Genomic DNA, 23,230 nt, shown 5'->3' on the forward strand with positions numbered 1-23,230 from the left:
GAGGGGGTAGAAATCAGCCCACCTTTGCTAAGAGATGGTAAGGTGTACTAGATCCGAGTTATAAGTGGAAAATTCAACTCATTTCACTTTCTTGCTCATCTGGGTAAGTTATTTTAGTAGGCTGATTTTGACCCAGAGCAGCTCTTTGGTGCAGTTTGTGTTGGAAGGGACCTTAAAGATCATCTAGTTCAACTTCCTGCCATGGGTTGGGATGCCACCCACTAGATCAGGTTGTGTATGTTATATACTTATATGGCTGTATACATTTACATTTTTTTCCTGGTGGAACAGAAATTGATTCACAATTAAAAAAAAAAATAACTATGATAGTCCTAGCAGAATTCTAGGATTTGCTTTTAAGTTCTATGTAGTGCAGAGCTCACCATTGTGTTTTACTTGACGTGGGGAGTTACAGGAGGAGATTTACTTCCCAAAAAAACATATGCTGGGGTGGCTGAGTGCTGTCCAGACAAGGATCCTGGGCTTGCAGGGACGGACAGCCGAGCATTTAGTGCCCACAGCAAGACCTGGCAAGTTGCAGAAATGATGCTTCAGCACTTAAACATGAAGCCAGCTGTTCCCTTTGTGGCTGGCTCGGGTGTAAAGTGCTCTTGCTGTTTTACATAGTGGTCTGTCAGAATGGGGAGAGCGAGCTGGAGTGGGATCTGAGCCTGGCTGCTTTTGCTGTCGGCTCTCCAGGCTGTTGGACTGCCCTTGCCCTCTGCCAGAGATAACGGCAGCGCTCTGCCCTTGTGGGGTTTGGAGAGGGGAGCTGATTGAGATGCTGATCAGTTCTTCTCCTTGGTCTCTCCCTTTGTATAAACTGTTACTCTTGGATCCCCCTGCACAGATTTTTAAAAAATGCAGAAAATACAGGCCAGAAGGCACCAAAAAAAAAAAAAAAAAAGAACGGAGGCTGGGGGAAGGGAAAGGGGAGAAAAGATGCCAAGAACAGCATAAAAGGCAAAGGAGGAAATTACAGCAGGGAATTGGTGATCGGCTGGAAAAGCACAATAAGCAGGGGAATTCTGTCTCTATAGTTCTCATTTTGAAAAGTTTTAAGTCCATAACTGTTCAGGCAGGAGGGGGTGGATGTATGGATGTAGGCTGAGGTGTGAGTGTGTGGCACTTTCGGCACTAGTGCCATGGTCAGTCTTGGAACTGCTGGGTGCAGAAATCACAGGCTGGAGAAGAGTTGTGTCTGTGCATGGGAGCTCTTACACTTTCCAGAGTTTGACACTGAAAAATGTCATTTGTGGTAGTTAGGTAGAATGTTTCTGGGTGCGTATTGGTCAGTTTGATTATTGGTTATTGGTTTCATCAGCAAAAGATAATTCTTTTGAATACTGTCCAGAGCAGCCGTTCTCTGAGCACTCAGTCATGGCAGTGGGGTTGTGAGCTCAGAAAAGAACGACAGGTTGCAACAAGTAGGCTGCATAAACCATGCTCATTTTCATTGTTTTCCAAAGGTGTTGGGGGAACATGAACATTATTCCAGAAGAAGAACATCTGCTGCTGATTTTGAGGACAGTGTCAAGATGTTCTTCTGTTCAAAAGCCTAATTTTAAGCTGTATTTATTTTGGGAGATTGAAAGGGTTTTTTTCTTAAGGGCTTTTTATGTTGCTATGTAGTTCAATGAATATGAGCGTACCTTTTCAAAGAAAATTCTTCAGAATCAGAAGGGTTTTGTTTATTGCTGGACTGGTTTTGTACTACCTGCTTTGAAAAAATATATATTGCAGGGAGGATTTCTGGAAAGAATGGAGAGATTAACTGTTTCTCTGAAGCATTAAGTTTTAACAAGTTTCCATGTCTGTTAGACAAGTAGTATAACCTCTAACTGGATATAAAATATGAGGATGTGGTTTCCTTAGTCCTCCATGGACCATGAGGTGAAACAATAGCATTTGTTTCAGTATGGATGTGCTCTCAGGAAAGCAGCGGGGTTGCTGGTTAGGTGTTCCTTTTTTCAAAATTGAAATTTAATTTGTAAAAAATATGTTCACTATCTAATAAAAGTTCTGTGAGAGTGATTGACTGCAGGAAAAAGCTTTTCTCATAATTTATTCCCATATATCGTTAAGCACAGAAATCTGAAATTCCGTTCCTGTGACGGGGTAATGGTTCTGAGACCGCTGTAGGAAGGCAGCTGATGGGGGAAGGCTGTCGGGTGTCACTCAGCTGTGCAGGACAGACAGAGCATCTGCAGCTTGAGTCTCAGTGTGGGGAAATGGAAGCAGGCACTCAATAAAGATGGGTTTCTAGTTCTGCGCTGCATTAAGGGCAATGTTGTAGGAAAATCTTCTGCCTGCAGCAGATGAGCCCAATGCAATGCAGTGCCTGCCAACCAGACAGGGCTGGCCCTAGCTGTTACTCTGTTTTGCTTTGTGAGAAAGTCCTATTTTCAGTAGACAGGAGTGAGGAAATAGCTGATGAGCTTGTACATCCCAGCTTTTGTACAGGCTGACCTTGCACAGCTGCAATAGCAGGGTATGTGGAATTCCTTGTTTTTTTTAATTAAATTGTGCCTTTTCCCTCTTTGCCTTTCATTTGCACTGTTTTGGGCTTTCTTCTTACGGTCCCAGTGTGAGGAGCTGGCCAGTGGGCGCCTTGCAGAGGCAGGGCTGCGTGCCCTGGCACTGCCGGGCAGCGCGCTGCCAGCCGGCAGCGCTCCCCACCATCCCTTGTCGGCAGGAATGAATGTTTCTGGGAAGATGGGGCCTCGCTCTGTGTGCTGTGATGTGTTTGCTTTCTCTGAGGAACTAGCAGGCTGGAAACTTGGCTTTGGCTGGAGAGGAACCCTTAACCTTGCCTTGGCAGAAGGAAATAATAAAGTGACAGACTTCATTTGTCTTTATGCTGTGTGCATTGGCCTCGTGTGCTCCGTACACCACCAGACCTAAATCCTGGTGTTGCTTTGGCACTGTGAAGGAGTAGCCTGTAATTTTCAAGGTGGCTCCGAGTACAATAAAGTAAAAAACATTTTCTCCTAAATATGAGAATACACATTGTGTTTTGTGACCTTATTTCGTCAGCAAGTGCAATTAATCTTGCTCTGCCCTTACATTTTGTTTTTGTGGAGTGCTCCTTCTGTGACAGCACGTGATTGAGCTGCCAAAGGTGAGCTGGGGGAACTGGAGCCCTTGGCAGCTGCAGGGTGCATGCTGTGGGATGGGAGCATGGCAGGGAGGGCTGGGATTGCACAAAGAGGCACCTTACCTGGAGCAGTGGGGCTGGCAGCAGTTTAAAACAGCCCGGATTACTTCCCAGTCTGCTCTGGAGGGAAACTCCTGCCCTGTGTTAGTGAAACTCAGTGTTCTCTGCTCACATGGCCCCACAGACTCTGCTCACGCCTTGATGTGTGGTGTGTTCGTTTGCACACCCATTGATCCTTGTACTTCATCCTGTGCTGCTGCTGCAGCATTTTCACATCCATTTCTCTTCCCTGCCTGGTCCCTGCAGCACGATCACCAGGGCACTTTGTCTGCTCCCCTCCCAGTTACCCATCCTAATGACGGTTCCCTTCACTCCCTCTGGTAAATCAGTTATCTCCCCCCCCCCAGATGGGTTCTGATCAGCTCATCAATTATATCCTGGTGTGGTTGTGCAGTACCTTTTTTGACACTGAGCCGCTGCCTTCCCTTCGCACTCGTTGCAGCTCCCCAAAGTGGCACCGGCATCGCTCATCAATTTGAGATGTTAAAGCATTTCTGCCCATTGGGTCCCTCCCATGGTCTGCAGGAGCTTTTTGTGGCTCCCATTGGATTTAATCCCTCCCTGGAGAGCAGCAAACAATCCCAATGGTTCTGCTGCCCCGGGCTCAGGTTGTTTGGTTTGTTGCATAAGGATTTTTGTAGCTGAAAATGTATCTCCCAACTCTTTTCAGATTTTGTCGTACTCTAGCTCCAAAGTATTTCTGGAATACTGGAGGTGCTTAGTGTCTGGTGTTGTGCCAAGTAGGTGGAAAGGTTCTTTGTTTAAACTCTGTGCTATGAAACGGTGTGGTGAAGGATGTATTTGCTGGATAGGACCAGAGGACCAAGTGCCTTTCTATTATATCTGCTCTAGAGGATTTCCTGGGAAGTGTTCAGCCTCCATTTCTGTCTGTAAGGAAATCCTCTTATCTGAGCAGAGCAATAAATAGTGCTGCCTCCTGTAATAGAAACAGAAAAACATATTCTTCACGTGGCAATTTTTAAAAATGTAGGGTTTAAAATATATTGAGTGGAATGATTCTTCTGTAATAAATCCCTGTAATAGTGCACTGTGTATACATTTAACTGGCTGCACAGAGGTAGGGAGAGGGGCAGAGAGGGTGTGTTAGAAGACGATTTAGTGTGTATTTAGTAATGACAAGAACAGTAAATAATCCTACAGGTTTACAGACCTAATCCCCAGTGTCTGATTGTAGCCCTCATGTCCACTGGAATTGGTTGGAAAGATGTTAGAAGGCTGTAAAGGGAGGGCTTTGGTGGGGAGTTTATTTTTAAATTTTTGGGGAGCTTGCTGGAGGATTGATGGCTTTAGGTAATATGAATGTAGCTGATTCAGTCCCTTGATGAAGTGCCCATCCTCCTCCACTTGCTACAGAGGTGTTGGGTGAGGATGGAGTAGGCTGGTCCTTGCTCTAAGCTCTTCCTGGTGATCCTTTCATTTAACAGCTGGATTTGGAGGGAAGGGGAGGAGTGTTGTTGTTCTTAATGCCCAACTTATTTTTTGCCTGTGCCCTGCAGTACAGTGGTTGTTTTTGTTAACAGAAGAAATCCGTGATGTCTCAGAGCTGTGCCACGTGATGCTACTGCTTTTAAATAAGCTCTTAAGAGGCTGGACCAGATGTTGGCTACATCTGTGTTTTTATTTCGTCAAACATTTAATTTCGACCCTTTTATTAAAAGATAAAATGATAATTTAGAAATCACTTTGAAAAGCTAGGAAGATCTTTCTGGTATATAAAAAAGCAATGGGTTTGCTTTCCATGCCCTGCAGTGAGCCGTGTAGCATCAAGCAGACAAATACTTGTGGCTGGTAGGGTCTACTCCTGTTGGAAACTATTGCCATGGAAATTTTCATGCCAAAATGGATGCGTTTTATTTTGAAGTGGCATTCTGTAATGAAACTTTTTTTTTTTTTTTTTTTCTCAGTGAAAGCATTATACTAGGGATTTGAAGGCACCTTCGCTTCTGAAAAACTCATTTAATGAATGCCTATCGCCATGGCAGGAAAAAGGAAGATTTGCAGGCAGAGGGATATTCTACAATTACTCCCTCTGCTGCTGTTATGGGGGTCTAAGAAATGCTTATTACATGTAACTTGCTTCTGGATTCTTCTCTGCAATTTAACAGTTGGAGAATGAGTTTTCTGTCCCTGTTGCTAATTGATCCAATGAGAAAAACTGGCACCTAATTCAGTAACAAGTCATATTTAAAATGACAAGTGAAATTGTTCATGGTGCCTGAAATTGCATCGTTTTCAGTCTGGCATGTTAGGACTATATAAGAAAACAGGCACCTACTGTACTGTGACATATTAAATTTTAAACCTCTGATCCAAAAATATATTGAGGTATAGGAGGAGCAAGGTGTGTAATGATGAAGAGCAGTGACAGCTTGATTTCAGTGGGATACTTTTATTGTTTTTAAGATGCTTTGGTGGTTTTTACTACAATAAATATTGGGATCAATTTTATGTAAAGTTAAAGAGTAAGTATGTCCATCACCACTTCCAAGTTTTGGTTTTCTAACCTATGATTTTCAGAACTTACTAGTGATTTTCAAGCTTGGCTCCATTTTTCTCTGTTGATAATTCCAAGCCTGTGTTGACAGTGGCCGATTTAGTTTATCTGGTACAATGAATAGTGAAGAAAAATAAATTCTTTTTTCATGCAGGTAAACCAGATTGAAAATATGGGGTTTTTCTCCCAAAAAAACTATCCTCCCCTTGAGAAAACAAGGGGTAGGTAATGCATTTAACGTGGAGGCCATCCCCCCTTCTGTCCTACAACTTGGTGGTTGAAGTGCTACCCAGAATATGAGAGACGCAGTTCAAGTCCCATTTTTGTATGAACTCCTTCCGACCTAGGAGCCAGGTTATCCTGGTCTGGACTCCCCTTGCACTCTGCTGTTGAGCTGTTTTATTTTATGTGATGGAACATTTCTTGGACCCAGGTAGACCAGCTCCTGGGAAGGTGTCTCAGACAGTGGACTACAGTATTTGCTCCTTTCCTTGGTGAAAATTCAGCCATTTTGCTCACTGGAAGTTTCTGTCTCGGTTCCAGCAGGAGAGATGTACAGTACTGTCTTGAAGAATACCCTGCACTCCCTTGGGTGATTCCTCTCCATACTTTGAATGATTTTGCTTTGCTAAAAAAATATCAGTCAGCTGCATTATGTATTTAGTCACCTTGCTTTTCCTCCCCATCCTGAAGCCAGGGAGTGCTTGGCCATGTCCTGACTGGTAGCAGGGTTCCTGCATGAGGAGCTGCTGGCACTGGTGCAGAAAGTTCTGCTCTTACTGCACTGTGCAGAGATCAGACCAGAAGAAAAACATATGTACTGATCAATTATGTAGTTATTATAAAATCTTCTGCACTTCTAAAGTATTTTGGGGGAAAAGGGTTGTAAAGTAAATCTGGTGCCTGAGACTAATGCAATTACTTTATAAATCTGGTGCCTGAGACTAATACAATTACTTTATAAATGTAGTGACAGTGAAAAATGTTCTTTAAAGCCTTTTTGGTCAAATTAGCACCACATTTTCTGAAGTGGTAAACCTGATATTACTTTTATGAGATAATCTCAGGAAAAAAAAATCAAACCATAGTGTTGTGGAGGACTGGAGCACCTCTGCTATGAGGAGGGGCTGAGAAAACTGAAATAGTTGAGCCTGGAGCAGGCTTCATGGTGACCCATTTCAAGCCTCTCAGTACCTTAAAGAGCTACAGAAGAGCTGGAGAGAGACCTTTTACAAGGGCATGGAGTGACTGGACAATGGGGAATGGCTTCAAACTGATAGAAGGTTTAGGCAGAATATTAGAAAAAAAATTGTTTTCTGTGAGGATGGTGAGACACTGGAATAGGTTGCCTGGAGAAACGGTGGATGCCCCATTCTTGGAAGTGTTCAAAGTCAGGTTGGATGGGACTTTTGAGCAACCTGGTCTGGTGGAAGGTGTCCCTGCCCATGTCTGGGAGTTGGAACGGGATGATCTTTAAGGTCCCTTCCAACCCAAACCATTCTGTGGTTCTTTGCTGTTCTTTGTGATGGGACATTTTTGGGGGGTTAAAACTCATTTTGTTTGTGGCTTGGGGTGGAAAGTATAAAACTTTCTGTTGGTTGTTTAAGGTGGATTTTGAAAAGACATTTGTGAGTGCTCAGTGGCTGATCCCAGGGAATGTCTGTTGAGTTGAGCAGCCATACACTTTGCACCCCCTCAGGAAGCTCAGACTTTATTCCTAACCAGGTGTTTTGGTTGGATTCCCGGCCCTGTTATTTCACATATTTCAGGCAACTGGTTTAAACCCCTGACTTTTGCCAAGCAGATCATTGTTTTATCTTCTGGGAATGCTCTTAATTCCAAGCTTTGCTTGACTTTACCATTTGGTTGCCATGATCTGCCATTGGATCCTGGCATCACCCTCTGCTGGTCCAGCACTGTGCAGGAGCACCAGGCTGGGGAATCATTTAATATATCAAATATCAATTCAAATATCCATTCAAATATCCATTAAAATATCTTGGTTTGTGGGGAGGCACATGCCCAGTACTGGGGAGTGGGAGCTGTGAACATGCCAAGTTGTTCTGCACCACTTTGGTTTTAATTTGTTATTGTTGATTGTTGAAACTTAATTTGTTTATATTTTTCTGCAGGTGAACTAGTGAGGTCATCTCTTGTTTGATCTTTATTAGATGTAATGGAGATGACCAAGATGATTGCTTCATTCCCCAGCATAAGTCTTTGTTAAATAATTTGTTTTCTTCTCTACCTGGACTACATTAATAGTGTATTACTGTAGTTCTTTAATGTGATGTGGAAAATCAGGTTTTGCAGCTGTACGCTGTTCCGGTCCCAAATTAAGCCTCAGTTCTGTGCTGTTATGCTTTTTAATGGATGGAATATTTGAAATTTTGTTTTCAGAAGTCTTAATAACTATCAAACTAGCAAAATTGCAGTGAAATTGTAATTATAGAAAGTCAAGAAGAACGTCGTGGTGTAACTGTCAGCAGTGGTCTGTGCTGCTTCCCTGAAAATAGAAAATGTTTTCTAAGTCATAATTTAGAGATAAATTACTGACCTATATGCTCTAACAGATAAATTTTTGTTATGATGAAAGAAAAGTGGTCATCTTTTTGAAATTATTTCCCCAGCTTCCTGCTGAACATTTGTGGCTGTAAATTAAAATGGGTGGGAAAAAAGGCGACTGGAAGTCTCTGGCAGATTTTTAGTACTGATGAAGACTGAATTTTAAATTAATCGTTCCTGAATTTTAAATTAATCCAATGTGGTGAATTTCTGTGCATGAAGTTCTGTATTGAAAATACTCAGCAGCACATTAAACCACCCGGATGAAGGCAGAAGGATACAAATCTCTGAAGGACAGTCCTGAAGTGTTACATTACTGCAGTACTTAAGTTGCAATAGGTATTGGACAAACATATGGGCTGATTAAAATGTGTTCTCTTCTCTAGGTGAGAATACAGGGGATGGAGAATTAGATCTGAGTGGAATCGACGACAGTGAAATAGATCGGGTAAGGTGCCCTGTTGTCCCTGGTGTCTCTTATCCTGGTTGTCTGGATACCTGAGAACAACAAAATGGTTTTTACCTGGTTTATCCTCTCTGCAACTGCCTCTTCTCTCTGATCTATAGAGAGGTTTGAGCAATTTCAGTGATCTGAAATTTAATGTTCATGCAAACCTGTGAATTTGGTGTTCCTTGCCCAAGTTACATATATATTTATGAGGCTGCTGCTGCTGCTGCTTGCTTTTAACATGCTGGAATAATTATGTTTTAGAATGTCTTTTATTCCAAAGGAGAACTTTAAAAAGTTTGGTGGAGCTCTACATTCATTATTTAATTAAGATAGATTCAACATAGGGGGCTGCCATGGAAACCAAACTGCAAAACCAGTATGTGTGGCTCTTATGTAGTTCCAAAGATTACTGTGATGTTTTCTGGATTTATTTTTATTTGTGTGGCAGCAAAAAATACCATTTAACATACAGACTGAGTGGGAGAGACCCATGGCTGTGGAAAAGGGCTCGTTGGAGGCCACACAGCTGGTCAGCACTTGGATATGCCACAGTCCAGCTCTCTGAGCCTGATGCCCTCTCCAGCTGCCACACTGGTTTACAGTGTCATTTGAACAGATAATGCCAGTGCTAAAAACTCATTTTGGGGTACAAAATCACTGAGACTGATGAGGTTGCACAGGAATTACTGATCTCCAAAACGTTGCTGTGAGGTGGGATTTGCTGGGCTGGGCATTAGGGTCTCACGATCGGAGCAGACATTGAATGGAGGGAGCAGGAAGGCTGAGGTTTTTCACCATAGCCAGTCCATAATTAAAACAATCACAGGGGAAGAACGCATTTTCTGCTCTTCCTAGGCTCTGTGATGAGGTCATAACTCTGCTTTTATGACTTCATGTTCATCTCTGTGGCAATAGACTATACTATTGTAAGTCCAAGATTATGAAATCTCTGAAAGCCTAAGAGGGATGAATAACTGAGCTAGGGAAAAGTGGATTTTACTGTTATGGCCCACTTTTAATAGAAGCAGATGAAAGAGTGAAAATATTGGTCTGATAAACCAGGACTTGCACAGCCATTTGCTCTCCTGCTTAGCCCTTGGAGGAAGGACTCCTCCCGGCATTACTTTCATTTGACTGGAATTATTTTTCTTATGAAATCCTAGATGTACATCTTACTTTGGAGAAAGTCTTGAATGCTCAGACCCAAAAGATGGAGAAACCTCAGATTGCTTTTCTTGCACTTAAACATAATTTTGCAAGCCTCAGGTGCACTGCTTAAAACGGAAGTGTCTTGTTCATGATGGATGACCTCATTTGTCTTCTCCATTCTGCTGTTTCTCACTCCCAAACAGCATCATCTGTAGAGAACTTTTGTTTCATTGGCAATTGTGCTAAATACTGAGTTAATTTTTACGTTTAGGTCATCTACAATTAAGTAATTGCTACCTATCTGTCTATTTATTTCTGTGATTCAATAGTCCTAGATGTGTTTTACAGCTCCATTCCCACTAAAGAGGTTACCAAGACTAGGTGGAGTTAACTGCAAAATGTCTACATGTGGTTACTGAACTCAGCTGTCTGAAATCTAGAGGGCTAAAGCTCCAGCAATCTGAGCTGGTTTCCTTCACACAGATGTGGCCATTGAACTAATAATCTCTGTGTAAAGCTTCACAGAAACCTACCCAGAAGACACATGTTTTTGTTTTGGTCGCACAGGGCAATGGTTCCCATCCTGTTTTGAATTACAGACCACCATCAAAACACAGAATTACTTGCAGACAACCACGTTGTCATGATAACCTCTTGTGTCATCTGAAAAAGATCATAAACCCAGGATCATTTTTGTTTCATTAACAGACCATGTATAATGAGTCCTGGGTGGTTTTTGGTCACTTCATCATAATTTGGAAACCAAGCACTGTTTTTTGAAAACAGGTTATTGCTTGTGCCAGCTTCAGATGTTACTAGAAATACTCTCTGATTGTCTTATGTCACTCATGTTTTCTTTTAATGTATTTTTAGAAATGGAATATGGAATGACCTTGCCAGTGGTTTTTCAGTTCAGTTTTGCTCTGTGGTTTTCAATTTGATTTCTGAAAGTAGATAAATTTGTTTTTTCTTTTAGTATATACTTAATGAAGCTGAAGCTCAGATAAAAACCGAGCTGTGGATGAAAGAAAATGCAGATTATTTGAAGGAACAAAAAGGTAAATATGTAGGACTGAAATTTGCCTTTTGGCTGGTGTTGCTGAAATATGCAGTCTTGTGTAATTTTCATGCTGGTTACCCTTTTGTCATCTTTCAGAAAAGGAAGCAAGAATAGCAAAAGAGAAAGAACTTGGCATTTATAAGGAGCACAAGGTATTAAATTAAGTGTTAATTGTGTCTGTTTGAAAATGTCCTGGAAATTGATTATATCTGCTGATCAGCTTCATGTAGATGTATGGGCATAATGGTACAGGTCACCACTAAAGGAGCAAAAGCTACAGTACATCTAGCTGTTGCTGAATTGCAAGCCTGTATTTTTTTTAGGTGGTGAGTAAAACACTTTCTTGCCCAAACTTTTATTTTAAATTGCTATTATGAGAAAATTCTGTGCATGTCAAAGTCAGAGCTAGCTCTTTGCATTTATGATTGCTGTTCTAATTGCTTGCTTATTAAAATACAGGTTTTAAGACGTCTGTTTTTTTTTTTTTAACGTGTGCATGGGGAATTTGTTTGTACTTGCCATAACTTCAGTAGCTTTCTTTGCTTTTACAATAATGATTTCTTTATGAAGAACTGAACAGATCCTTGTTACAGTCACTTGAAGGGGTATTTTGTTCTACCTTTCATAAAGAATGCAATGGTTATGTTAACAAATGGCATGTCCTGTCTCCATGTTTAGCAGTTTAAAGCAGCCTAATTGGCTGTATAGTCACGATTTACAGCATTACTATTTGGTGTAATTGAGCAAGTGACAACTCAAATCTTCCACATGCAGCTAAAACCATGTTAGTTTTTAGCGTGTATATCCTCTATCTTTTTTTCCGACTAATGCGAAAGGCAGAGTTTCCTGCTTCCCCTAGGTATTTCAACAATAAAAACAAAACCAGACAATGAAACACTGTTTTATACTTCAGAGTTTCTCATTCATCCTGCGTTTATGCAGACGTGGCAGTCTACCAGCAATTTTCAAAATTGTATAACTCGTTGGCACTGCCAAGTAGCCCAAACACCCACTTTTTTGTTCGGACAACACAGGAGTTTTTCTCTAACCTTTTATTGTTTCTGACAGCTCGAGTAGAACTTGATTAATATGGTGCTTTCCAATTTCAAGGTAGCACTTGACCCATGTAGGTAAACAGAGGGGCTATTATCCATTAAAAAATAAATCTCCTCCAGAGCTTGGTGTTAAAACCTTCCTTTGAATAGGAAAATGCCAAATGAGAAACAGAGGTTCTGGGTTGTTTTCTTTTTCGTACCTACCCAGGCATGGGACACGGCTGGAAATGTTCTCCGGTGTCATTCCTGGTTGCCTGGCTCTGCACAGCATCGCCTGGGCTCACAGCCTGTGCCTGGGAAAGGCAGCTGCAGGTGACAGAGCTCCCGTGCCTGCAGCCTCCTGCTCCCTGTCCCATGCCAGCCCACGCTTGGGAAGCTGCTGCTGCTCCTGCTCTGGGCCCTTTTCAGCGTGGAGGAGGAGTTGGGCAGAGCCTTTCCCATGCTGCCTTCAGATTTGATCTGAAACACGGCCGCAGTTCTGTGTTGTTGTCAGTGCTCTGGGGAGTCATGACCCAGCTTCACTCTCGCTTTAAAGGTAGTTTAAGCAGAGGAGAGTCTTTATTTCCATGCTGGGTGATGCTGTGAGGTCCCTATTCCTCTAAGAAGGAGTTCACTCCCCTTTTTTTTTTTTTTTCTTATGTGAAAAATGGCCCATCCTTCTTCTCTTTCTCTCTAATAAGTAAAGAATTTCTAATAAACTCTCTGGGCATTTGGCAGAAAAGCAAACATTCATCTCTTGGAGAAAAGAGACCCTTTGATCCCATTGAGTGGCAGGAGATGGAGCACTGGCTTAGCCTGGGCACATCACCTGCATCCCCCACATCAGGAGCGCCTGAGCCAGGACTGCTGCACTCCAGCTTGCCCCTCTGCTTCATGGAAACTTTGTTTGTATTCTACATCACTAATTTTATATTTTAATTAAGCCAAAGAAATCTGCAAAGAAGCGGGAGCCAATTCAAGCCAGCACAGCAGGAGAGGCAATTGAAAAGATGTTAGAACAGAAGAAAATCTCAAGTAAAATTAATTATAATGTGCTAAGGGACCTGAACAGCAAAGGAAGTAACACACCAAAGAAAGAGGATGACAGCACTGATGACAGCACCAACACCAAGAAGCTGTCAAGAAGAAAATCTATTGCCAGTAGGAATATAGCCAACCCTGTAAACAGTGTGGGAAAAAGGTACTACAATTGTTCATTTATATCTCTGTCTGTGAGACTGTCTATGTATCTTTCTGAGCCAGACAATGTAGGGACTGAAGCATTTGTTTGAGGCTAAAATAATGTCGAGGCTCTGTTTTTATTTATTTTGCTGCACTGTCATGGTGACACCTTATTTATAGTTCACGTTTCAGAGGTCTGCTTAGGTGTGAGTTAATTGTCCCAAAGCCAAAAAACCCACAAAATCACTGGAAATTCATAAATAAATCTATCAGTCAGGGACATCTTTTCTTCATAAAATCCTGACATTTGCTGTCCTTCCTTTAAGTTGTGTGTATGAGCTGACATGACACTAAATGTTTGAAAGCTTTTCCTTTTGCTTGATTTGAAAACTATAGTTCCCATCTGTTTTGACAGCTAGCTGCTTTGATTAGCTTTTATTTTAGTTTTGTTCCGAACTTTTGTTGTTAATTGATGACACAAACACAAAGCTTTATGGTAAATATGCTTGTCGGTTTTCTGGTCTACATTTGAAAATGTTTTATAGTGTGATGAAAGCTCCTCTTTTAATGAGAGAAATACTCAACTTGCTGGGCAGATTTGTAGTGTGCAGTAAAATGTATAAGGAGATTGATGTGTCCAATCTGCAATATTCAACTGTTTTATCTGTCTGTGGTTTATGAAGTCACGTTGGATCATCATTTGAATAATTTTGGCATAGAGTAATTTCTTACTTAGATGCTATTTATTTATTTATTGCCTGTTTATTTACTGCCAGAATTATAGGCCAAATGCCACAAGGAAATATCAGTATTTAATTTTGAAATATAAAATGTTGTCTTTGCCCGGTTGTTCAGATTTAGGCATGTGTTGAAACTGTGTAAGGGACCCAGGAGGGCAGGAGGGCAGCCACCTACACAGTGTGAGAAAACATCTGTTTGTGAAAGAGCAGGATACATGGGGTACCTGAAAACATGATGCTGGGAAGGATAGTAAGTGCAAATCCCTCAGAAGCTGAGGAGAATAAGGATGGCAAAACCTAATCCCTTATTTTAACTTCATTTGACAGTGAGGCCAGAGGCACGGGCTTCAGTTTGAGCTGAGAAGCCAAATGCCAGAGTCACTGGCCCCACTGTCGCCAGATACAGATTTTTACAGTGTATCAGACATATTTTCCTCTTTATTCTGTATTTTTGCTTCATCCTCATTCGATTTCTCATTCTCAGTATCAAAAGCTTTGCTTTCCAGCTGTTGACTCACTGGGGATGTCAGGCTCCCCTGCAGGTTGCTCATAACTTTCCCACTAGTAAAGGATGGGGAAGATGCATTGAGGATTAATTTAACAGCATTTAGCTAATGCTTTATTTGCAGTTAACAGGTGTTAATGAGTCATATTTCTGGTATTTCCAGTAAAGTAGGACCAATTCAGTTGTCTGAAATGCATTGCTGGGTGGGAAGTAGGGGCTGGGCAGGATCCTGGTTGCGTTTCAGAGCTCAGCAGTGACGTCCAAGCTCAAGCTCCTTTGCCACATCCCAGCCTTGTCACTGCTGAGGTTTGCAGAAATGCTGGGCCCTTGGAACTCCTGTTGAAGTCGTCATATAAAACTCTTAACAGGTGTTAAACTCTTTGGAAAATCATGCCATAAATATTTAATTTAACAGTGGTGCAACTTGAAAAGGTTTCTAAATAAATACAAATCAGTATTTTCCAAAAGCAGCTAATAAAACGTATTTATTTTTCCTCTTGAGAGCCTAAAGTGCATCCTTAAGATGCATAACAGAGTTTTCTGATGATGATTAGCAGGTCTCGGATACAATGAATTTTGCAGCAGGGCACTTCAGAGATGGTTCAGGATACATGCAAATAAGTGAGCTAAGAAGATTTTGCACTCCTGAATTAGGCAGTGCTCTTGCTTAAATAATATCAAGGACTTGACAAACATTAGTTGGGCTTTTTTTTTCCCCTTATAATTAAAGATTTATGACTACTTTTGATTTTTTTAAATGCCATGCCTTTTAAATGGCATGCATAAATTTCTGTGTTCTGCATTGTTCTTATATGCCTTGCATTCATTGCCTTTTGTTCAGCACTGTTCCTTTGAGAGGTGAATGGCTAAATACTTTCCCAGGGATACAAAAATCATGATAATTTATATGCAATTAATAATAATAAAACTTCTGAACGTTGCTCATTAGAAAATGAATGAAGCAGATAATCTGTCTTTTTCCAGGAGGCATTTGCAGAAATGGGATCATATGGTTTGGGTTGGAAAGGACCTTAACGATCATCTATTGTTTTGGTTTGTAGTGATTTATAGGCCTGCATATTTACCTTTATGTATTTGAAATATTTAGTAAGCTGCATCTGACTGCAGTATCACCGTGGATAACCAGGCTTTCATTCAGTCCTTTAGTTCATTGGAGTTGTACTCAGATTTTAAAGAGCTATTTCTTTAGTCCTGATCCCAATTAAAAGATGCCAGTACAGGGAGTACCAAGTTACAGGATGGGAAATGAATACTCATTCTTGGTGATTAAAGCAGTGGTCCTGTAACGGTATAAAAATGGAAATTTATCTATATATATATATATATATATAGATAGATAAATATCTTTCTTGCTTTCCTTTTAAGTCATTTTACTTACCACACCAGATTTGGACAGATGATGTAGCCAAGTTTGTCATGTGTCTTAGAAATCATCTTCATATACAGTCTGAAGCACTCTGGAAATAGGAAGTTGATATTAATTTCCATCTTTCTAATTGCTTCTTGCTCTAAAATAGTCTGTGCTGTTATTTCCACAGAGAGGGCTTTAGGTTATCCCTAAAGAACGGGTACCCCAACCAGAGAGGGTGCAATGTCTGGGTATTTTTTCTTTTTTTTAATATCACATAAAGTAGCAGTTACTATGTTAATCAGTTAAAATACAGCAAAGCTTTTGTTTCCTGATGTGATAATGATAGGCAAATTTTACAGTCTTGTAAAAAGCTGTTGATTTGGAAGAAATTTATGAAGAGTTGAAATGCTAAGCAGGTCCCAGGAATATGCTTGAAGTGGATAGTCTTTCAGTTGGTGGCCCTTTTATTAGAGCTTTGTTGATACTGTAATCACTTAATGGTTACTTGGATTTCAATGACAGTATAGTTTTATCTACATCTTATTTTATCGAAAATCCTAATTTTGAAATGTCAGAAATGTTTGGTAAATTCTTCAATTTTGGTAGGAAAGTAATTCAAAGAATTCTTCCAAAGATTATGCAGGTTTCTCCTTGTTAGGTGGGCAGGTATTACATACATCTGCATTTTCAGAAGGAAACTGATGTTTTCAACAGGTTTCTTTACTGTGAACTTTTCAAGCTTTAGAAAAAGCCTGACTTTCCTCAGACATCTCCCAGAATTGTACTGGGGGTTTACTTAATTTGTCTGTTAAGATGGTAGAAGACTAATAATGACAATGTAAGTAATTTTAGGAAACTTTATGTCGTGTAAATGTATTTCATTCCATTTCTTATTACATTTTTGTTCCAGAGAGTATCACGACTGGTGCTTCATATGCAAAATCCTTCTCATTCCCAGTGTGTTGAAGATGTGGCACAGTGGATGCTACCATAATAGATGTTGCAACTCTAATTTCAATTACCAGTTGCACAGTTTATCTTCACTAATGTCTTCTGTGCATATGAAACATAAGAATAATATGTTGAACTCCAAGAAAAGAACAATTGCTGCTTCAAGCTTCTTAAAATTTGAACTGTAGTTAGAGCTGTACTATGCACTGGAGCACTTCAAGTTCAATAAAGAGGGTTTTTAGGACTGGAAGGATTTGGTTAGAGACTTAATAATTTATTTTATATTTACTTGAGCTGAATTTTACAACATTACATGTAAAGTGAAATGTGCTGTACCAAGAAAATGTGGAAACAAGAAAGCTTTCAAGTCACTACTTTTAAAAAATTTGATGCCTATTTCTTGCTATGTGCTTGAAGTTGGTAATGATATCAGAAAAGACAGGATCCATTATCAGGGGAGTAAATGTGTCAGGTTAATCTCCTGAAGAATTTGCCTTGGAAGAAATGAAGCAGGACTGTGAAGCACAGTGGAATCTGTTGTAATGAAACAAGGTTGTTCTGAATGGGACCGTATGAATATATAATAGCAAACCAAATCATGCCTGCTATGAGTATGACAAAAACCCTTGGTAGTGATCTCAGATCTGATTAGATTTGAAAATTCACCTCCAGATTCTCTCCACAGTCTCCCTTGTGTTTGCTAACTATCCATATTGCCAGTACAGCTTGGTGCATGGCTCCACCTGTGCTTTGGAATTTTGGTACTGGGAATTGTGCCCTTTCAGTACCAGGGACTTGTTCTGCTGCTCAAATTCCTGCTCTAGTTAGCATTTTGTTAGGTTTTCAATGCGTGTCACAACTCCAGAAAAATCTTCTTTATTAGGGAGAATGTATGTGATGCTTTTTTGCAGCCTAGCATGCGACATCTTGTTTACCCTGATAAATTGCTTGGTGCTTTCTTGTCTCTAATTGGAATCATATTTCCCTGGAGACTAAAATATGGGCAGAAGCCTAATTTTGATGCTTTGGAGGGACCTGCAATGCCACACTGCCAAAGGAGCCTGGGGAAACAATGAGAGGCCCTCAGCTGCCTCCCTCAGCGTCCCTCAGCCTCCACCCTTGTTTGTAGTTGTTCTTTTTGGTGTCCAGGATGGGGTTATTGCTCTGTAAGGCTGGCTGCTCCAAACTCAGCTGCAAGTCTGAATGTTGCCCAGAGCAGCTGTGGATGCCCCATCCCTGGAAGTGTTCAAGGCCAGGTTGGATGAAGCTTTGAACAACCTGGTCCAGTGAAAGCTGTCCCTTGGGCTGGGCTAGGTGACCTTTGAAAGCTCTTTGCCTTTCCAAGCCAAACTACTCTATGATTCCATGATTCTGTGAATGCTTATTCTACATTGGCCATGGCTTGTCACTGATTTTTATAAAAGCAAAGGAAATGGGTTTTTCCATGTACAATATTTTTAGTTCTACATTATGAGACTGGTATTTGTGGAGGGGAGGAGCATCAGCTCATGTTTCCCAAATGACTGAGGCCAATCCAAACCAGCATGAAACAAAGCTCAGCTTGAATAATCTAAGGAGCTCCTGGGCATCGTAAAACCTTTGTATTAGTTAAACAAGGTGATTATAAAAGCTAGAGCACTTTTGATTCACTGTGTCAAGAAGAGAGTTGTTGGTTCAGAACCTTTTTGTAAAGAAAAATGACATTGCATAATAGTTTAAAAGTTTGGGAATGAATATCTTAGAAGTTCTTTGCAAGTGGTGCAGTGGAGTCTGGTGGGCTGGTGGGTGTCTGCAACCAGTGCCTACAGGTTGGCAATTGGTGATGAAGCAAAGCTCCTGATGAGGGACAGATCCCTATATTTGGTGGATATGAAGCTTTTGAGAGTCTTTTTTGTGCTAGCTTTGGTGATCATTCTCTCTACAAATGGACCCTTTCAGATAAGATCTTAATATGCTTTAATTTTCTACCATGTATTTTTATTTTTCAGGATTGCTTTCGGCTCTTTGTCCAATTTACTTTTGATTTCCTGTTTTTCTCTCTCTGCTTTGAATTCTGTTACAGGGTTTGGAATTCATGTGTATTTACTCAAAGTGAGATACTAAATTTTATTTCTTTTCTTGTGCTGCTTTAGGCCTTCTTTTTATATGTGACTAAAGGGGTAACACTGATTTCCCACCTGGAATAAAATTTCTTACAGAAGATCCTGTGATTCATTGCTGAGATGGTAGTTAGGAGTTTATTCTTCAGTTTAGTTGTTATTTGGTATTATTTAGTGTTTTGTATGGAAGCAGTCTCATGTTGGCTGCAGGGTTCAGGCACTGTGATTCCTGGGTACACATGGTGAGAGTGTGTGGAGTCAGTTTGTCATTTGAATATTGTGTACATGGTGAATAAATTCTCTAACCACTTGGACATAACTGTTTTCGTATGTGATCTGCGCTTTGAGAATTTCTTTGGAGTGTATTTTCATGTGTGTTTCTGCTTTGCTGTGGTATATAATAATTTAAATCAAAGGTTAATCAAAATGATTACTCATTTTGAACAGGAAAACGGTGACATTTGATAAGTACCTCCACTTTAAATAAATCCTACCAGTATTTTCCAATCTTGTAACTTTTAGAGGGACAAGCTTATACCAATTATGTTTAGTATTTTATTTATAAAAAGCTAAGCCAAGGAAAAAAATGAGTTCAAGGCTTCCAAGGTTTTGCCTTTTAAGTCATGCATCTCCTTATTAAAGTTAGCTCTTTGTGGGAGAGCCTCCTGAATGACCTTGAAAGGAGCTGACACTGGAGTTTGCTTGTTCACAGTTGATTTGAGGAGTGGATCTGCTCAAGCCTGTAGTGTTGTAACCTGGCTAATGCTGCAGGTTACTGCTGTTCCTGTGAGCTAAGCAGCCTTTTGTAATAAAGAGGTAAAGCAGAGGCAAGAAAGGGAGAGAAATGGATCTGACCCAACATGTTTTAAAGGAGAGTGTGTGGTTTCAGTGTCTGAACTCTGAAATGTGATGACCAGCAGTCTTTCCTTCCTCAGTAAGTGAGGACACAGGAGGAAAAAGGCATCGTCTTCTGCATGCAACACCTCTCTCTGAGAGGATGCAGAGTTGAGGAAATGCCACTGAGAGACTGGGAGGCAGGAGCCAGCTTGGGGTCCAGGCAACGATGCAGCAGGTGTACCCTGAAATTCACTTCTCTTGACCCTGAGCTAGGACAGAAAGATGAGGAAAGAATAAATTTTTCTTTTAAAAAATCCCCAAAACAAACCAAAAAATGCCTCAACAAAGCAAACCTCCCCCCCTCAACTCTCCCAAACCTGTCCTTACAGAAGCTGTCAGGTGTTTGTCAGGAATTGATGCTTATTCTTATTCAGACTATTTTGAAGATCAATCCCCCTGATACAATAGCATTTTTATTTCACATCTGTCGGGCTCAATACCTCTCAAAATACAGCTGTGTTAAGCTCTGAAGCAGGTATGGGTAGTGTTACACTGGTTGTGCTCTGCACCACTGGGAATGGAGCTCCCACCCAGCCATTGCCTGGCATGGCTTGTGTCCCCAGCCTGCTGCAGGAGCTGCTGCTGACAGTCATTCCCTGCTCATTCCAGCATCTCTGAACTTCTTGTCACATTTCTTAGGGTGAGTATAGCAAAAAACTCATTCCTTCATCCCTTAGTTCTTTCCTTCCTTCTGTGGGAGGTGAATCATTTCCCCTTTCATGCCTGTTCTGCCTATGAGTCAAGAGAAACCAACTTAAAATATTTTCTAGCATGTTATATTAGTAAAATGAGTATTCTTGTTAAAAATCCCAGTTTGGGGTTCATTAGTTTCTGAATTCTGGAATAAAATGCCAGAATTTCAGTATGGTAATTAACCCTCCTGTATCCTCACTCTGTAAAATACAGTTGGAGAAAAAATAGCTTAGTGATAGGGGAAATAATGTAAAAAAGCCTCCTTGATGTGACCTGTACCAATTTATTTAAGTTCAGTGATGCTGCAAATCATCCATCCCTAGTTGTACATCATTCATTAAGAGCTTTCAAATTTCATAGTACAGACTTTTAATGCTGTCAGAATGTGGTTTAGTGTAAGGATAAGGGAGCATTGTCTGCTGGGACTGCAGAGGAGTATTCCTGAGCTGTCATTTACTGGCAGTTATGAGAACCTTTGAGAAATATATAAACCCTTCAAGATTGGGTGAGGACACATCTAGACTTGTGTGAGTGTTTCAGGAATAACAAGAATCTGCCAAATCCAGTGCTCTATTCAATTTACCCCAAATTATTAGAATGCCTTCAATTTAAAACTAAAAAGGCATTGATCCAGCTCGACCTTGTGGCCCAGACCCAGGTCAAGTCTCCTTATTTTTACAGCAGCCTTTTTGTTTGTTTAATATAAATTGGATATTTCTTTTCTGCCTCCCACTCAAGAAAGTCATCCCCGTGTTGGTTCCGGGGGAGGGTGGTTGGGCAGCACAAAAATGCAGAGGGGTTTTTGGTGACTGTCTGAAATAATTTCTTCTTGCATTTTAAAACCAAGTAGGAGCAATTTCAGCCCAGAAGATAATTTTGTGTGACAGTTGGATTGCGAGTGCCTTGTTTGTCTATGTTCTCATTTTCAGGTTGGTTATAAGAAAAGACTCTGCGAGCTTTTTTCTTCCAAATTGCACTCAGTGGGTCTAATGGGAGACAATATAAATATGTATGTGCAGTGTCTTGAACTTTATAGCGTGTTAGCAGAAATAGTTATATGTTTATGTGTGGTGCAGGGATGAGGAGATTGGGAAGAAACAAAAAATTGGAAGTGTTATGTGTCTTGTTATCAAACCCTGGAGGTGCATGTCCTGTGGCTGAGAGGGCTTCAGCACTGTGAAATGCTTGTTCTCAGTCTGCAGATTTTTCTGATTTATTTTTTTCTTTTTTTGTCACGGTTGGAAAATGAGTCTTTGTGAATTGATTTTTCTTTGACCCCTTTTCCAGCAGGGTCTGCTTGTTGATCTTTACAGTGTGTGTCTGCTCATTTTTCCCGTTTAAACCACGGGAAGTGTATGTCTGATGTGTCAGAGAGGTTGAGTTTTCAGTGAGTATTTGTAAAATGTTGAAGGGAAAGGAGCCAACCAAACAAAATATTAACTTTCCCTCACTGCAGTATGGCATACATTATTTTACCAAGGCTAATACCCAAGCTAGGGGAGCAGTCACACGAAGCTTCTTGTTCCTTGCTGTGTGCAGGCATTTCCAGATGGGATGGCTGGCAGCCATTCTGTGGTTAGGGGTGCAGTTCTTTCACCATGGCAGGGTAAAGGCCTGGAAAGTTGCAGCAGTTTGTTACAAAACTTGAAGTACTGTTTGCTCACGTAATATTTAACAGCATCCACATAATTAGTTTTAAATCAGCTAGAGTGCTGTAACTGAGTCATTTATGTAAGTGCTGTTCCATTACCCAGTGATGCTGCTGGTGCGCTCACTGAGTTCAATTTTACCTTGGCTGCAGTTGTTGCTAAATATAGGTTGAAACATTCTGAGATAACTTCTACATGTGGTCTTGGAAGATATATGCAGCAAATTTAACTTTTTCTTCTGTTGTTGGATTTCCAATTTATTGTAAGTCTGAAGTCTCTGCCCAGCATTTTCCCTTTCCTCCAGTGCTGCAAGAGCATGGATTGAGCAAACCCATTGCTGTGTTCAGGATGTTCAGAACCGAGGACACTTCCTGACCTGCTCTAGAGCAGCTCATCTCCTCTTCTCTCATACAGCCCCCTTCCTCGTGACCTACAAAGTGTGATGGAGGGAAACCACCAACATTTTGTAGATCTTCTGGTCTCCTCCAAAGTTATGCCCATGAACAGATCACATGTGCTGTCACAGAGGTCAGATGGGAAGACACAGAGTAGAGTACAGCATGTGTGGACCTCAGGACTTGCTGTCCATCTGCAGTGGAGAACCTCTGGTCCTGAGCACTCTTCCCAGGCATTGCTTGGCTCAACAGCTGTCAAAACCCAGACAATTTAAAGGATACAGTGAGGCTGTAACAGCCCACAGCATGACATGGTGCCACGGATTTTAAATCTTTATTTATACTCAGAGTTGATTGTAACTTTCCTGCTGAATTGAATCACTGAAAGATGTTAGACATTGAGAGCCCTCTCAGGCCACATTCAGAACAGAAGTATTCAGATGTGTATTCAGTAGTCTGTCACCTCTTTATTCTGAAATGGTTTTAGATGTGGTATTTATGTGAAAGAAATACATGCTGTTACAGCATAGTGTTCTTTTAAGAAGTTATCAGCATATTTAATCTGAGTGGTTTGAGATATTTAATCTGAAGTATGAAGGACACGCATACAGATTTGGAAGTGGAATGAAGCGGATGGCATATTTATCTTGTAAGGTTATCTTTGCCTGTCTAGAGGGGTAACATAGTATTTTTAAGAGAAAAATGGCTTTGCACACTTCTGCATGGATTTTATCATGGAGCAGTAAAGAAACAAAA

General features: G+C 40.8%; 1 protein-coding gene across 2 annotated transcripts in view; it reads left to right on the top strand.

The window, feature by feature from the left end:
• Window positions 1-23,230, top strand: part of BRF1 (BRF1 RNA polymerase III transcription initiation factor subunit) — a 172,409-nt gene that overhangs the window by 115,657 nt on the left and 33,522 nt on the right. For both annotated transcript variants that reach the window (XM_068192214.1, XM_068192216.1), the window contains 4 exons: window positions 8,684-8,745; window positions 10,874-10,955; window positions 11,054-11,109; window positions 12,936-13,192. In XM_068192214.1, coding sequence (XP_068048315.1) covers window positions 8,684-8,745; window positions 10,874-10,955; window positions 11,054-11,109; window positions 12,936-13,192 — 457 coding nt within the window. The remainder of the gene's footprint in view (window positions 1-8,683; window positions 8,746-10,873; window positions 10,956-11,053; window positions 11,110-12,935; window positions 13,193-23,230) is intronic.

This window comes from Anomalospiza imberbis, chromosome 6 (assembly GCF_031753505.1).
Source record: "Anomalospiza imberbis isolate Cuckoo-Finch-1a 21T00152 chromosome 6, ASM3175350v1, whole genome shotgun sequence".
Lineage (NCBI taxonomy): Eukaryota > Metazoa > Chordata > Aves > Passeriformes > Viduidae > Anomalospiza > Anomalospiza imberbis.